Source organism: Musca vetustissima, unplaced genomic scaffold (genome assembly GCF_032173495.1).
Source record: "Musca vetustissima isolate MV318-11 ecotype Yass unplaced genomic scaffold, APGP_CSIRO_Mvet_v1 utg2483, whole genome shotgun sequence".
Lineage (NCBI taxonomy): Eukaryota > Metazoa > Arthropoda > Insecta > Diptera > Muscidae > Musca > Musca vetustissima.
The window spans coordinates 275179-291057 of record NW_026886224.1 but is presented as its reverse complement, the minus strand read 5'-3'; the positions used below and the strand labels follow the sequence as shown (position 1 = coordinate 291057).

General features: G+C 35.2%; 2 protein-coding genes across 3 annotated transcripts in view; one reads left to right on the top strand and one right to left on the bottom strand.

Annotated features, from left to right (window-relative positions):
- Window positions 1-15879, top strand: part of LOC133333764 (transcription initiation factor TFIID subunit 7) — a 188462-nt gene that overhangs the window by 37691 nt on the left and 134892 nt on the right. The gene's annotated exons all lie outside the window — the stretch shown is intronic.
- LOC133333737 (uncharacterized) overlaps window positions 1-15879 on the bottom strand; it is a 32967-nt gene that overhangs the window by 2267 nt on the left and 14821 nt on the right. For both annotated transcript variants that reach the window (XM_061542028.1, XM_061542029.1), the window contains 3 exons: window positions 9507-9656; window positions 2203-3110; window positions 2035-2131 (listed from right to left, as the gene is read on the bottom strand). In XM_061542028.1, the coding sequence (XP_061398012.1) occupies window positions 2035-2131; window positions 2203-3110; window positions 9507-9656 (1155 nt within the window). The remainder of the gene's footprint in view (window positions 1-2034; window positions 2132-2202; window positions 3111-9506; window positions 9657-15879) is intronic.

Sequence of the window (15879 nt, the reverse complement as noted above, 5' to 3'; positions counted from 1 at the left end):
TTGATCCTGCTTGAAAAGAGGTATATCTTCATCTATGACAAGACTACCTTCCATAAAAAGAGGACGATTTAATCATTCTAGTTCTTATGATTAAGGATTTAAAAATACCTGCCATCTGAAGGCTTCTTCCTTTCTTCTTCTTCTGCCTTCTATCAGAAAAATATATAATTCTCCTTATTCAGAAGTAGACATACATTCTCGATATCGCACTTCTATGTGATGAATACCTTTTCTATGAGAATACGAGACTTTTTTATACAAAAATAAGAAAAAATAATCTATGAGAATATCTTCCATTGAAAGAAGAGAAAAGCAGTATCTCTATTCTTCTACTAAGAGGAGGTATATTCTATGAAAAAAGAAGACATTCTTCTATGAAAAGAGGACGGTTTTTTTATAAAAATAGATTCTATCTGAATGAGACTACTTCCTTTCATCTTCCTTCTATCAGAAAAATATGCCACTCATCACTTCTTCGAGAAGATATCTTCCCTTTTATCAGAAGAAGGCCTATCACTTCTAAAAGGCCTTGTAATATGAGATGAAAAAGTGTTCTATGATAAATCTTCTATAAGGGGTAGAGGGCTGTATTGCATAAAAAAGCAGAAGATCTCCTTCTATGAAAAGAAGAAGACATACAAAAAGGCTCTTCTTTATATAGAAAAACATCTTATTTAAAGAAATATTATCTTTTCTATTTTTGAATTATAGACGCCTTCATGATGACTAGTATGATGTGTTTTAGGATGATCACAATGGACGCTATATCATCGAGTGAAGCGACTACTACCCCGGCAGCCTGACATTCTCTAACCTAACCCTTCATTAGTGTTAAGACAGGGTTTTTATTAAAGTTTAAGGGTATTATTCAGTCCACTTGAAGAGGGTCAAATAGAGCCTTTTTGGTCAGCATTACAAGGGCCTCTAAAGTTCCCTTTATGATAACTAATTGGTCAATTGTTAGTAAGTATTGGAGACTCATTTTAATCGCCTTTATGGTAAGTATTCGAAAACGATTTCTAATCGTCTTAAATAGGATTAATCTGTCGCCTTTCAGACGAACATTTCTCCACCTAATTAGATAGCTTTAATCTTCCCTAAGGGAAACCTTTTGATAGCCTCAAATTGTCCTTTTAGATTTTTTGATGTGCCTTTTCGATCTATTTTTCCCAGCATACTTAAAGATGACCACTCAGTCCCCTTTTTGTTACAACGTTTTTTACGATGATCACAATGCACCACAGATCTCCGAGTGTAATGATTGCTACGCGGCCGTCTCTAACCTTACCTAAGCTAAGCTTTAATTTGGCTTTAGGGGAATCAATAACAAAAATTAATTCAACTGAGCACGGCTGGGGTTCGAATTTAGGTCCTCAGAGCAACACAAATGTTGTCAGACCACTTATCGTTCTGAGCCAATCAACACACTTCCTAAAATGTTGCGCAAAACCATGTGTATACTATGGAAGCAATTGTAGGTGTTGTGGATAAATTATCCATCGCTACAACAAAAATCTGCTTTGAAAAGGACTGTTTCTAAAATGAAGACAAATGTCTAACCTTGACAAGTTTGAATTTAATTCGGATATGCAAGTTCGCATCAGGGCGAAATAAATACAAGTTATCAACATACGACCTTCGTAAAGCAACATAGCCCAATTTGCCTGATTAACCAACGGCGAAACACGTCGCATAATGGTGGGACGTAGGTTCTTCTCCTAGCTTTCCTTTTAATTGCACAACTTAGATCATTAAGCTCGACTCGAAGGAGTATAAATAACTCACTTTGAGAGGCATTTGAAATTCCCTCTTGATCAGTATTAGAAAACGGTTTTTAATCCGCCTTTAAAAATTAGCCAGTTTCCTCTAAGGGAGACAATCCGTTCCCTAAAGAGAATCATTTTTATAACCTCAAATGGACTTCCTGGACTCCTTTAATGCATTTTTAATCCACATTTTTTGCCTTCTTTACAAAGACAATTTTTCAGAATCACCTCTTGCCTTAACGTCTCCAAAAAAAAAAAAAAAACTTACCTTTGCCACACTCAATGCAGACATGTTTCTTTTCACCCGAATGTATAACAATATGAAGGGTTAATTGCTCCTTGCGCTTAAAGGACTTCATACAAATCTGCAAACAAACAAAACAAATATACAAACATTTAGTATCCAACTAACCACATCCATTCCACTTGTACTTACATTGCACACATGTGGCCGATCCGGTATATGCGATAGCTTGTGACGAGTCAAATGATCCTTGCGCTTCAACGCTGCATTACAAATATCACAAACAAAACGCCGTTCAACGGCATGTGATATAACGTGTTGTTCGATCAGGCTACGATCCGGATAGGCCATTTGACATTCGGGACAACAGTAGAGCGTCGAACCGTCCAATGCTTTGGTTTCACGAATCTCACCGGGTTTTGGTCGGGGTTTCTTCTCCTTGGGTGGCTTCTTCTTCTTGCCCTTTTTGGCTTTTGTTGTGGTCGTGGTGGCCGGTGTTGTGGTTGTGGTACCATCAGCATTTGTTGTAGTTGTACCATTCGTACCAGCCGGTGCAGTACTTGTTACCACAGTGGTGCCATTGGTGGCAACACCATTTGCTGTGCCATTTACCACCCCGTTGGTGGCCATCGAACCATTATTAACCATTTGTCCATTTTGAACATCATTTAAATTGGGTATGTGACCACCTCCTCCACCGGCGCCTCCACCACCACCATGATCCATATTTACCAGAGAGGTGGTACCATTGCCATTGTGGGCATGATGATTACCATTAACCGCGTTAGCGTTGCTAGGCGTCAATGCCACTCCGCCCAATGCCAAGCTGGCCAAATTTGTGCCATTCTTGAGAACATCATTTTTGATATTGAATCCGGACGATGCATCCAAATTGCCCAAATTTAAATTCCCTGAGTTGATTTGTGAGCCCACAATACCTGAGGATTCCTTTTTTATTGTTTCGGAATATTTGAGGAAGTGCTGTATTGAAATTGGCAGTGTAGCGGATAGCAAATGTGATGAATAATCGACGGTGTTGGCCGTATTGGCCAATGTTTGCCACGACTGATTGACATTTTGTAAGATTTGTTGATTTAGAACTGGAAAGAGAGAAAACAAAAAGAGAAGAACAGTTAAGAAGAGAATTTATAAATAAAATAAATTGAAATGTTCGTATTAAATATTGAATTCAGCTATGAATTTTACGATCGAATAGCCAATTTGTAGTATAATATTATATTCGGGCTGAATAGCAATTCAGCTATTGAAATTTGAAAATTTCGTCCTAACCTCCCATTTCATCTACTTTTTATTTAAAAATTTTAAGGAAAACGCCAATTCAGCTACCAAGACTTTTAATTTTCTTGCTGTATATGCAATTCAGCTAGGCGAAAATGATAATTTCTTACGTAATCCCCAATTCAGCTACAATGTCTTTGCATTATCTTGCTGAATATATAATTCAGTCACGTTAAATTGAAAATGTGTCTAAAATATATAATTCAACCATTTTAAATCGATATTTTCCATAGAAATTCCCAATTCAGCTAAACTAAATTTGAATATTCTTGCTGAATATGCAATTCAGCAAAGTAAAATTGCAAATGCCGTCTTAAATATTTAATTCAGCTACGCTAAATTGATAATTTCCTGTCGAATCCCCAATTCAGCTACAATAAATTTTAATATACTTGCTGGACATGCAATTCAGCTAAGTTAAATTTTAAATTATTATCTTAAAAAATTAATTCAGCTGATATATTTGTATCACTTTCTGAAGAATCGTCAATTCAGCTACAACGAATTTTAATTTTCTTGCTAAATGTGCAATTCAGCAAAGAAAAATTTATAATAATATATTATTATTATTAATATTTGAAATTTTCTTATTAAAATTCAATTCAGCTGGCTGAATTTGTAATTTCCGTCCAGAATATTGAATTCAGCTAGCTAAATTTGTAATTTTCATGCAGAATATTCAATTCAGCAAGCTGAACTGGTAGTTTTATTTTAGAATATCCAATTCAGCTGCCTAAAATTATATTTAAAAATTCAAGGATCCAATTCAGCTATTTGGATACGTGATTTTTTGTTCAAAGACTTTATTCGTCTGGAGATTTTCGAATTCAGCAAGCTAAATATCTTGTTTTCCTTCAAACAATTAAATTGGCAATTTTCTAGTAATTGCTCCTATTCAGCTAGGTGAATTTTAAATTTTGCTACATACAATTCAATTCAGCTGGCTGAATATGCTCCTTTCGGTTCAAGGTCCTAATTCAGCTTAGTGAATATGCTGTTTTTGGCACAATAACCTAATTCAGCTAGCTGAATATATTCAATGTATTGCCCTTCTTCTCAGAATTACCCTATTCAGCCAGTTAAATTGGTAGTTTTCATGTAGAAGATCCTATTCAATCGGCTAAATTTCATATTCTGTTACATACAACTAAATTTAGCCGGTTGAATATGTTCCTTTCGGCTCGAGAAACTAATTCAGCTAGCTGAATATGTTTTTTTTTTGCACAAGCCTTCATTCAGCTGGATATTTTTGAAAAAATGTTCAATCTATTGCCTTTCTTCTCAGGATCTCTTCAAATTACAATATTCAGCCAGTTAAATTTGTAGTTTTCTTGTAGAAGTTCCTATTCAGCTAGCTGAATTTCATATTTTATCACATTGGACTCAATTCAGCCGGCTGAATATGCTCTTTTCGGATCAAAGATCTAATTCAGATAGCTGAATTTATAATTTCATAGCAGAATACTCAATTCAGCTAGCTGATTTGCTAGTTTTCTAGACAAGGACCCAATTCAGCAAGCGGAATTTCATATTTTCTTACATAGAAATTAATTCATCTAGTGGAATTGCTAATTTTCTTGACTTCAGACTAATCCAGAAAATACATTTCCAAAAAATATTTAATTAAAACTCAATTCAGCTAGCTGAATTTTAAATATTTCAGTAATAAACCTAATTCAGCTAGCTGAATTGCTAGTTTTCTACACAATGACCCAATTCAGCTAGCTGAATTTCATATTTTGTTACATAGAACTTAATTCAGCTGGCTGAATATGCTGTTTTTTTGCACGAAGACCCAATTCAGCCAGCTGAATATGCTCTTTTTGGCCTAATTTTCTTGACTAGAACCCAATTCAGCAATACATTTTTTGAAAAATATTTAATTAAAATTCAATTCAGCTAGCTGAATTTTTATATTTCAACAATAAAACTAATTCAGCAAGTTTTAAATGCAATTCAGCTGAAAGGAATACAAATAAATAAGAAATTTGTGGAAATATTTCCCTAGAAAATTGTCAAGAAGACACTTCCTTGACATTTGATAATATGAACCACGTGACATAAAAAGAGAACCAATTAAAGATTCCCTCAAAAGACAAAACAAATTGGGTCATGGCTTTCTTTGATGTTCCTAGAAATGCTGACAAAGAAGAAGCAGAAGAAGGCAGTAACCACAAAATTCCATGGCCAATTTTAAATATATCTTTGCTAAATTAGGAAGAGGAATTTTTAAATATTAATATTTCACGAAGTTCTTGTTGTTGTTGTAGGCTTTAATTGGAAAAGTCAGTAAGTCAGCCATTCATTCGCATAGCAACAATTCAGGCCACATCATAACTGAGAAAAAAAGATGTTCCCCGAAAAAAAAATATTACATAAAGTAGAAATAACAACAGCAACAACAAGGATAATGTGGAGCACAAGAACTTGAATATTCAATTCTAAGAAAACCTACCCCACTATTCAAAAAAAAAAGGAAGAGAAAGGAAAAAGTGGAAGAAGAAGCAATGAAAGAAAAACCTATGGCAACAAAATCAGCTGAACAAATTTAGATGGAAAAATAGGCCTAAGAAAACAGTCATACCCCACCCATCCCACCACCTCCTCCTTTCCCCAAACGCCACAAAGGACCCAACAACAAAGAGAAAGTAATTTACTTCCTATAAATCCCAGGCTATAACACAATTTTTTTAAGGACATCATCACATTGTTGTTGCTGCTGCTGTTGTCGTTCTTGTTACATTTCTTTTTAGCACATTACACGCACACACTCATACGTACACATACATAAATATATACATTAACTATTTACCATGATGATGATTATAACATAGGCTCACAGCGAGTATATATTTACTAGCTCAAGGCCATTTACTTTATATACAACAAGCGAACCGAAAAACAGAAACAGGACGACAATTATATGTAAATGTGATATATATACATACACACACACATACATATACATATCTTTATTTCGACAATTTTTTTTTTTTTTTTTTTTGTGAATAATAATGTCTGTCATGTCTGTCGGCAATTTTGGACAAGAAATTTAGATATGGGACAATTTCTAGAACAGAAGCAGCATAGGACCATCTTTTTTGGGGTTTTTTGTAATGGGAATAGGAAAAAAAGAGAAAAAACAAGAGACGAAAAAGAGGGAGACAACAGGGAAAGTAGGATTAACTGGATTAAATGTCAATAAGTAGTTGTTCGGAACCAATTATGTAAATTCGCAAAGGACCTTGGACAATAATTTATTCAACAGAATAGATGACAAAAAATTAAATAATACCAAGAACAACAAAAAACATTTCAAGTTCCGACAATTTTTAAAGGAGTCCTACAGAAAAAAATGTTGATGCCGATATCCGACATTTTGTTAACATAGCTAACAATTTTAACAGATTTCCGACAAATTTTTCTAAAAAAAATAAATAAGCAGACGTCCAACATTTTGTTTTATGTAAAAAAAGAAATCAAAAAATCTTAGACCCAATATTCCAACGATTTTTTATACAAAAAAAAAGAGGTTCAATGAACATATTTTAAATATAAAAAATTGATCCAAGAAGGAACTTGGGCTTGGGTCCTATGAATTTGTTTCGATATGAAAAAATCTAGATCCTAAAGAAAAAACCTAACTCAGATGTTCCGACATGGTGAGAATTCTGAGATCGTGTGATTTACGATGTATTTTTTATGAAAAAACGAGACCAAACGTCGGTAGAAAATGCAAAAACGGCACTTGAATCGAGTTGGGAAAACTTTTTTCCAAAGGAAAATGAAAAAATCGGAAAAATTGTCCTAAAGATTTTTTCTAACGAAATAAACGTATACCAGAGGTTCCGACAATTTTTTGATTGGTCAGAGTACTAAGGGCCAGTGATTTGTTAGATCTGATTTTTTTTATTGGCATTCGATGAATTTTTTCTATTGATAAAAACGATCATAGGTTCCATAGAAAAAGATGCCGAAGTTTTGTTTTACCATAGATAGAGAAACCCTCTGCGGTTCAGTGTTTTTTTCTTTAGAAAAATAAACCGATTGAGGGATAGGTTTTTTTAGAAATTTTTGTCTCCGGAAAAATATGCCGATATTCTATAGAACAAGAAGCCCAAAGTGTCCGTAATTAAAAAAAAAATGACGAACAGAGGTTCTGCTAACGTTTTCTATAGAAGAGGACAACCTGAGACTGGTGGATTTTTGTTTTCCGGAAAAATAAGCTGATTGAGGTTCGGTGATTTTTTTTCTATAGAAAAAAATCCGACCTGCTGGTCTGAGAATTTTTTTCTATAGAAAAAAATCCGACCTTACGGTCTGAGAATTTTTTTATAGAAACAAAAATCCAGTCTGAGGGTCAGAGAATTTTTTTATATAGGAAAAATGCGACCTGTGGGTCTGAGAATTTTTTTCTATAGAAAAAAAATTTGACCTGAGGGTCTGTGATTCTTTGTAATAGAATCCGAACTTAGGGTCAAAGAATTTGTTTCTATAGAAAAAATCCCATCTGAGGTCTGAGAATTTTTTCTATAGAAAAAAATCCGACTCTAGGGACTCAGAATTTTTTTCTATATAAAAAAATCCGAACTGATGGTCTGAGAATTTTTTTTTGTTTATGGAAAAGAAACCGAACTGAGTTTCTAAAATTTTTTCCATAGCAAAAAATAACCGACCTGAGGATCTATGAATTTTTCAATAGAAAAAATTGCCGATGTGGGGTTTTGAGAAATTTTTATATAAGAAATAGAAGCCAACTCGAGGGTCTGACAATTTTTTCTTCAGACTAGACTAAGAAGCTGAACATAGGGCTTGCAATATTTTCTAAAAGTAAAAAAAACGATTTTTTTCCTAAAGAAGAAATTAACTGGAGGTTTGAGAAAAAAACCCTCCTGAGGCTCTGTGATTTTTTTTTAAAGAAAAAATCTGTAATTTTTTCTAAGGAATAAAAAGCCGGCCATAGGGTCTGCATTTTTTTCTAAAAGTAAAAGAAACCGATTTAATAAAGGTCTGAGTATTAAAAAACCGTCTGAGGTTCTGTAATTTGTTTTTCTATAAAAAAATCTTCATAACATTTTCCGTGCTGAGGTTCTGTGAATTTTTTTCTAAAGAAAAAAATCTAACCTGCATGTCTGAGAATTTTTTCTGAAGTTCTGTGATTTTTTTCTATGGAATCAGAAGCCGCCCACAGGGTCTGCATTTTTTCTAAAAGTAAAAGAAGCCAATGCCCGTCGAAGCCTGTACTGAGGCTCTAATTTTTTTTCTCTATAGAAAAATTCTTGTTTTTTAAATATTTCTATTTTTAAAATAATTTTGTTTCCGAGAGGATTATAAATTTTCCGAACTTCATAAAATTTTCCATCCTGAGGTTCTGTGAATTTTTTTCTAAGGAAAAAATCTTACCTGTATATCTGAATTATTTTTTTTTTTCATGGAATAAGAAGCCGACCCTAGGGTCTGCATTATTTTAAAGTATTTTTGTTTCCGAGAGAAATGACAGGAATTTCTAAAACTGTGTGGCATTTTTTCCAAATAATCAATCAAATATCCGGTTAACCAATATTGTTGTTGTTTGTTTTGTCATCGTTGTCAAGTTCACCAACATCGTTAATAAAGAGGGTATGGTAGGGGTAGAATAAGAGTACGAGAGAGAGATGAATTCAGCTGTAGCCTAGAGAGCCTACACACAAAAAATTTCTCACACACACACCCGCACACTCACATGGAAATCCATCCATTCAGGCAGGCAGGCAGTCAGTCAGTCAGTTGGGCAAAAAGTAACAAAAATTTAGAACCATTTTTTATTGGTTATGTATTTTTGTGTATGGTGGCCTTGAAAACTCTTTGGTATATAACCAAATATTCAAGTGTATATATATATATATATATATATGTGTGTGTATATAGGTATATATGTACAAGTATAATGAAATGATTACAGTAATTATTAAAGAAATAATTACAATTTCATTTTCAAAGAGAACGAAAGAGTGTGTCGACTCTTTATGAAATAGGGAGCCAGATAGGGTCTGCTGGCAAAACTAATTTTTAAGGGAGATAGGTTCGGTTCGGACTTACTAAGTGTCAAATGCCATTAACTCGTAATAATAATAATAATAATTTTTAAAAATATATATTAAGTAATAATTACAAAATAATTAAGGCAGGGTGTGGGGTGGTGGGTTGGTGCGACTTACCTTCTTCACGATCCCTTTCAATTTTTGGATGTATTTTCCCCTTGTGATCGACTGAGGCAGCTGCATTTAAAAAATTCAAATCGGTTTGTGGCTGCGAATAGGGTATGGAAATATTTTGGCCATACTGCATGGTATTATTGGCTGCGGAAACTGTAATAAAAAATTTTAAAAAAGGAAAAGAAATTATTAAAAAAAAATCTTAAAGAAAATTTTAAAAAAATCTCAAAAAATTATTCAAAAAAAAATATTTACACATTTTTTTAATTTTTGGGTTGCGGGTTAGCTACTTTGCAGGTTAGTAAAAATTTATCACAACACTATTAATTTTTTGGTTTGGTTTAGACTAAAACTAGGCACACCATCAATCCTACAACCAGAACTTCAATAGATGATGTGATGGATGGTGCGTGGCTGACTGCTGACAACTACTGCCTATCTAAAAACACACACACAGACAGAAAAAGAAAACTTTATCGGCTGGCCTTCTTCTTCTTCGTCCAAAACTTTTCTTGCTTGCCGTCTATAAGTTACGCACTCTTGCTATACCATTTACTAACTGAAAAGCGGCTTATTGTTTGAGGTTCATGTTACCCAGCAGTGGCAGCAGCTGACGCCGATTCCATTTTTTTTTTCGGTTTTTGGTTGCCTACCAAAGAACTGGCTGTCTGTCGTTAACTTCCTTCGCCCCTCCAGTACCATTCCGACATTTCCTTAGACATATTTCAAGAGTCATGCGGCGGCGGAGGCACACACACACAAATATTGGCCGAATCCTTGAAACGAAGTTACGAACAGTAAATAGGTGGTGGTACTGGTTAGAGGATTAACAAAGATGGGAGAGGAGGAGGCAGGCGGGTAGGCAGCAGGAGGAGGTTAGACTAATGGAAAACCAGATCACACGAACACACAAACATGTCCCTAAATGTGGCACCTACCAAAACAGCAGCAGCCGGAAAACACATTCAACGCACACACACAATGCCAACATCAAATTTACCACCCTCTACCTCCAACAATTTTACTTTGTAAACATCATGGTTAACACTTTGAGGGCCCAAAAAATAATGTAGGTCAGGAACAGAAAGCATAGAAACCTTAATTCAGCTGGGCTGAATTGAAGATTTCCTAACGAAACCTTAATTCAGCTGGGCTGAATTGAAGATTTCCTATAGAAACCATAATTCAGCTGGGCTGAATTGAAGATTTCCTATAGAAACCTTAATTCAGCTGGGCTGAATTGAAGATTTCCTATAGAAACCTTAATTCAGCTGGGCTGAATTGAAGATTTCCTATAGAAACCTTAATTCAGCTGGGCTGAATTGAAGATTTCCTATAGAAACCTTAATTCAGCTGGGCTGAATTGAAGATTTCCTATAGAAACCTTAATTCAGCTGGGCTGAATTGAAGATTTCCTATAGAAACCTTAATTCAGCTGGGCTGAATTGAAGATTTCCTATAGAAACCTTAATTCAGCTGGGCTGAATTGAAGATTTCCTATAGAAACCTTAATTCAGCTGGGCTAAATTGATGATTTCCCATGGAAACCTTAATTCAGCTGGGCTGAATTGAAGATTTCCTATAGAAACCTTAATTCAGCTGGGCTGAATTGAAGATTTCCTGTTGATATCTTAATTCAGCTGGGCCAAATTGAAGATTTCCTATAGAAACCTTAATTCAGCTAGGCTGAATTGAAGATTTCCTATAGAAACCTTAATTCAGCTGGGCTAAATTGAAGATTTCCTATCGGAAACCTTACTTCAGCTGGGCTAAACTGAAGATTTCCTATAGAAACCTTAATTCAGCTGGGCTGAATTGAAGATTTCCTATAAAAACCTTACTTCAGCTGGGCTGAATTGAAAATTTCCTATAGAAACCTTAATTCAGCTGGACTGAATTGAAGATTTCCTATAGAAACCTTAATTCAGTTGGGCTGAATTGAAGATTTCCTATCGGAAACCTTAATTCAGTTGGGCTGAATTGAAGATTTCCTATCGGAAACCTTAATTCAGCTGGGCTGAATTGAAGATTTCCTATCGGAAACCTTAATTCAGCTGGGCTGAATTGAAGATTTCCTATAGAAACCTTAATTCAGCGGGGCTGAATTAAAGATTTCCTATAGAAACCTTAATTCAGCTGGGCTGAATTGAAGATTTTCTATAGAAACCTTAATTCAGCTGGGCTGAATTGAAGATTTCCTATGGAAAACTTAATTCAGCTGGGCTGAATTATTTATTATTTCCTATAGAAATCTGGGACTGAATTGAAGATTTCCGTTGGAAATCTTAATTTTGCGATGCTAAATTGAAGATTTCCTATAGAAACCTTAATGCAGCTAGGCTGAATTGAAGATTTCTTAAAATCTTCATGGCCCCAAAAGTGTTCCGAATTGCTTATTTAGGTTAATGTAAAAAAATATTCTTTGTCTTTTTGGTTGGTAACAACAAGAACAAACATGAACCTTTTTTCTGGTAATATTCTTGGATGTTGATGTATGTAGAGTGTACAACAACAACACATCGTATATATAAAGCCTGTTGTTGCTGTGCTCATTTCGGTTACTACCATACCGGCTGACTGGTTGTCTGAATGACTGACTGTCTACATGGCTGACTGATTACCCATCAGCAGTGTCCCTCCTCAAACACACCCCCATCAAATTCCCATATTAATCTTAACTTCCAAGGCCATTCGGCAACAAACATGTATATACATACACACATACCCACATCGTTTTTATATACCAAAATACACAACAATTCCATTACGGGGTATGTATGTACGAGTGTGTGTGTGATGTCTGAATTTTATGGGATAGGCTCCACAAAAAAAAAACTGAAATGTGTTGCCTCATCAGTTAGGCAAGAAAATAAAAAAAAATTGTTTTAGGATCTGCTAACCACCAACAACAACAAGAGGAAAGTACACACAAAAACAACAACCACAATAGGTTATGGGAACACACACTTAGCCTTGACGATGGAGATGTTGTTGCTATCCTGGTGACGATGACGAATGAATGAAAACAATTCAAAGAATTGGGAAACACAAATCCAGGCTGAATTGAAGATTTCCTATAGAAACCTAATTCAGCCAGGCTGAATTGAAGAAACCTTATATCAATTACCATTTAGCAGTGGGTATAACAGTTTGTGTATAACAGTTTAAGACACATACAAAATTTGAATTCTTATATGTGTTTGTATGCAGGGAAGCGGTTGTTGTTGGCGGTTTTTATTTTTGGTTAGATTATTGACATTGATTTCAATGAACGCTACACAATTGAGGAATTTCTTGGCAACGGAGAGGAGGTGGTGTGGGGTGTGATGGATTTTGTGGAAATTTATACGGAAGACTTAGAAGTTTGAATTTAAAAAAAAGAGCAAGGGTACCATGGAGCGTATGAATAATATTTCACGAAGTGGGGAGGTGAATATGTGGATCATACGCCACCTATCCAAAAATAAAAGATCACACAGATTCGCAGAATTGAAGTTTTTCTATTGGAAACCTAATTCAGCTGGGTTAAAAAGAAATTTTCATAGGTTTTCTTCAATTCAGCACAGCTTAATTAAGGTATCCATTGAAAATTTTCAATTCAGCCCAGCTGAATTAAGGTGTCCATAGGAAATCTTCAATTCAGCCCAGCTGAATTAAGGTTTCCATAGGAAATCTTCAATTCAGCCCAGCTGAATTAAGGTTTCCATAGGAAATCTTCAATTCAGCCCAGCTGAATTAAGTTCCATAGGTCTTTCGTGAATTAGGAAAAATCAATTCAGCCCAGCTGAATTAAGGTTTCCATAGGAAATCTTCAATTCAGCCCAGCTGAATTAAGGTTTCCATAGGAAATCTTCAATTCAGCACAGCTGAATTAAGATTTCTATAGGAAATCTTCAATTCAGCACAGCTGAATTAAGATGTCTATTGGAAATCTTCAATTCAGCATAGCTGAATTAAGATTTCTTTAGGAAATCTTCAATTCAGCCCATCTGAATAAAGATTTCTATAGGAAATCTTCAATTCAGCCCAGCTGAATAAAGATTTCTATAGGAAATCTTCAATTCAGCACAGCTGAATTAAGATTTCTATAAGAAAACTTCAATTCAGCACTGCTGAATTAAAATTTCTATGGGAAATCTTCAATTCATCACAGCTTAATTAAGATTTCTATAGGAAATCTTCAATTCAGCCCAGCTGAATTAAGGTTTCCATAGGAAATCTTCAATTCAGCCCAGCTGAATTAAGGTTTATATAGGAAATCTTCAATTCAGCCCAGCTGAATTAAGGTTTCCATAGGAAATCTTCAATTCAACCGAGCTGAATTAAGGTTTCCATAGGAAATCTTCAATTCAGCCCAGCTGAATTAAGGTTTCCATAGGAAATCTTCAATTCAGCCCAGCTGAATTAAGGTTTCCATAGGAAATCTTCAATTCAGCCCAGCTGAATTAAGGTTTCCATAGGAAATCTTCAATTCAGCCCAGCTGAATTAAGGTTTCCATAGGAAATCTTCAATTCAGCTTGGCTGAATTAAGGTTTCTAATGGTATCCATAGGAAATCTTCAATTCAGCTTGGCTGAATTAAGGTTTCTAATGGTATCCATAGGAAATCTTCAATTCAGCTTGGCTGAATTAAGGTTTCCATAGGAAATCTTCAACTCAGCTTGGCCGAATTAAGGTTTCTATAGGAAATCTTCAATTCGGCTTGGCTGAATTAAGGTTTCCATAGGAAATCTTCAATTCAGCTTGACTGAATTAAGGTTTCCATAGGAAATCTTAAATTCAGCTTGGCTGAATTAAGGTTTCCATAGGGAATCTTCAATTCAGCCCAGCAGATTTAAGGTTTCCATAGGAAATCTTCTATTCAGCCTAGTTGATTTGAAGATTTCCTATGGTAACCTTTAGAAATTTCAATTCTGCCACGAAGTTTCCATTTATTTTCAAAGAGATTTGTGATACTAATTAATTCCCTCAAAGAGAATGTGGCCATCATCTGTTTCGTATTAAAAAGAGAGTGTGTGTGAGAGAGAGCGCCTAAGGTACAACTCTTAACAGTGCCTTCCATTTGAAATAGTGTAGTAATAACATTTCAATTTCACTTTCATATGAGAAAATTGTGGAGAAACGTAGCAAAACAAAAACTGGCCAAAACATTCAACTCTCACTTGGCATGCTTTTGACACACAACAACAGAACAGAAACATAGAAGTAGAGGATGTAAAGCAAAAAGTAAATATAAGGACGACATCCTGTAAAGAATGCAGCATGCTTGCTGCTGGCCTAGAAGTGGCAAACGTAAACAGAAACACAAACGGAAAATGAAAACGAAAATTGTAAACTGTAAACTAACGGCGGCGGCATGGTGGAAAGAATGTAAGCCAAGTTAACAACCAACCAACCTAGAATTTTAGCGCCACCGAGAGTTGAGTTACAAGGAAGACCTGACAAAGTGGAGCACAAGGCAAAGTCAAAGTCGCTTGGATGGATGGCTGGCAGTACAAAGCCCCCATGAAAGGGCATAGAAAATGAAGTTTGAATTGGCAATGGGGCAAATTAAAACCCACTGTGTTGGGAGAGGCGAAATGCTGGTGGTTGAGTGCAAAACAGAGAACGAGAGTGAGACTTAGTTGTCGTAGGGTAGTTGGTGGTTGGTGATGGGAGAGCATGTGTGTGTGGTGAGTTTGTAGATAAATAAAACTAGAAACTCAACCCCAATTGGGGGCCACATATATGAGATTCATTCTCACACACACACACATACACACGCTTTAAAATAGGGGAGACCATGGACCCCAATAGGCCTTTAAAAAGGCTGAAATAAAGGGGAGAAATTATAAAAAAATAAAACAAAACCCAATGCTGACTTTTAAAGTGGTTAATGACACATAGGCGGCCATAGTTAAAAGGGAGAGAAAGTGCGAGGGAGAGAGTAAAAAAACAAATATTGGAGAATGATGGAAAAACGTTGGTAAAAAAGCCGGTAGTATGATGTACTCATACACACGTACGTGCATATGAAGAGGAAGCATGAGTGGATGATGACGATGATGAGAGTGAGAGTATAGAAAAACTGAGAGTGAGAGTGAATGTTGTTGTTTTTTTCTCAGAGGTCTTTTATTGGGGGGTTGTAAACACACACATATGTGTGTGTGTGTTTGTGATATATAGTGAGTTGGGCTTACTAATACAACAACAACAAAATGTTATATATGGCCACTATATATATTATATACATATATAGTGAAACAATGACATGTGGTATGTTGAGTAATGACAATAATGACAATAAAAACAGTACCGGGGGTAATCACAATTTGAAATTAAATTAAAGATTTCATATAGAAACTTTAATTCAGACGGGCTGAATTGAAGATTTCCT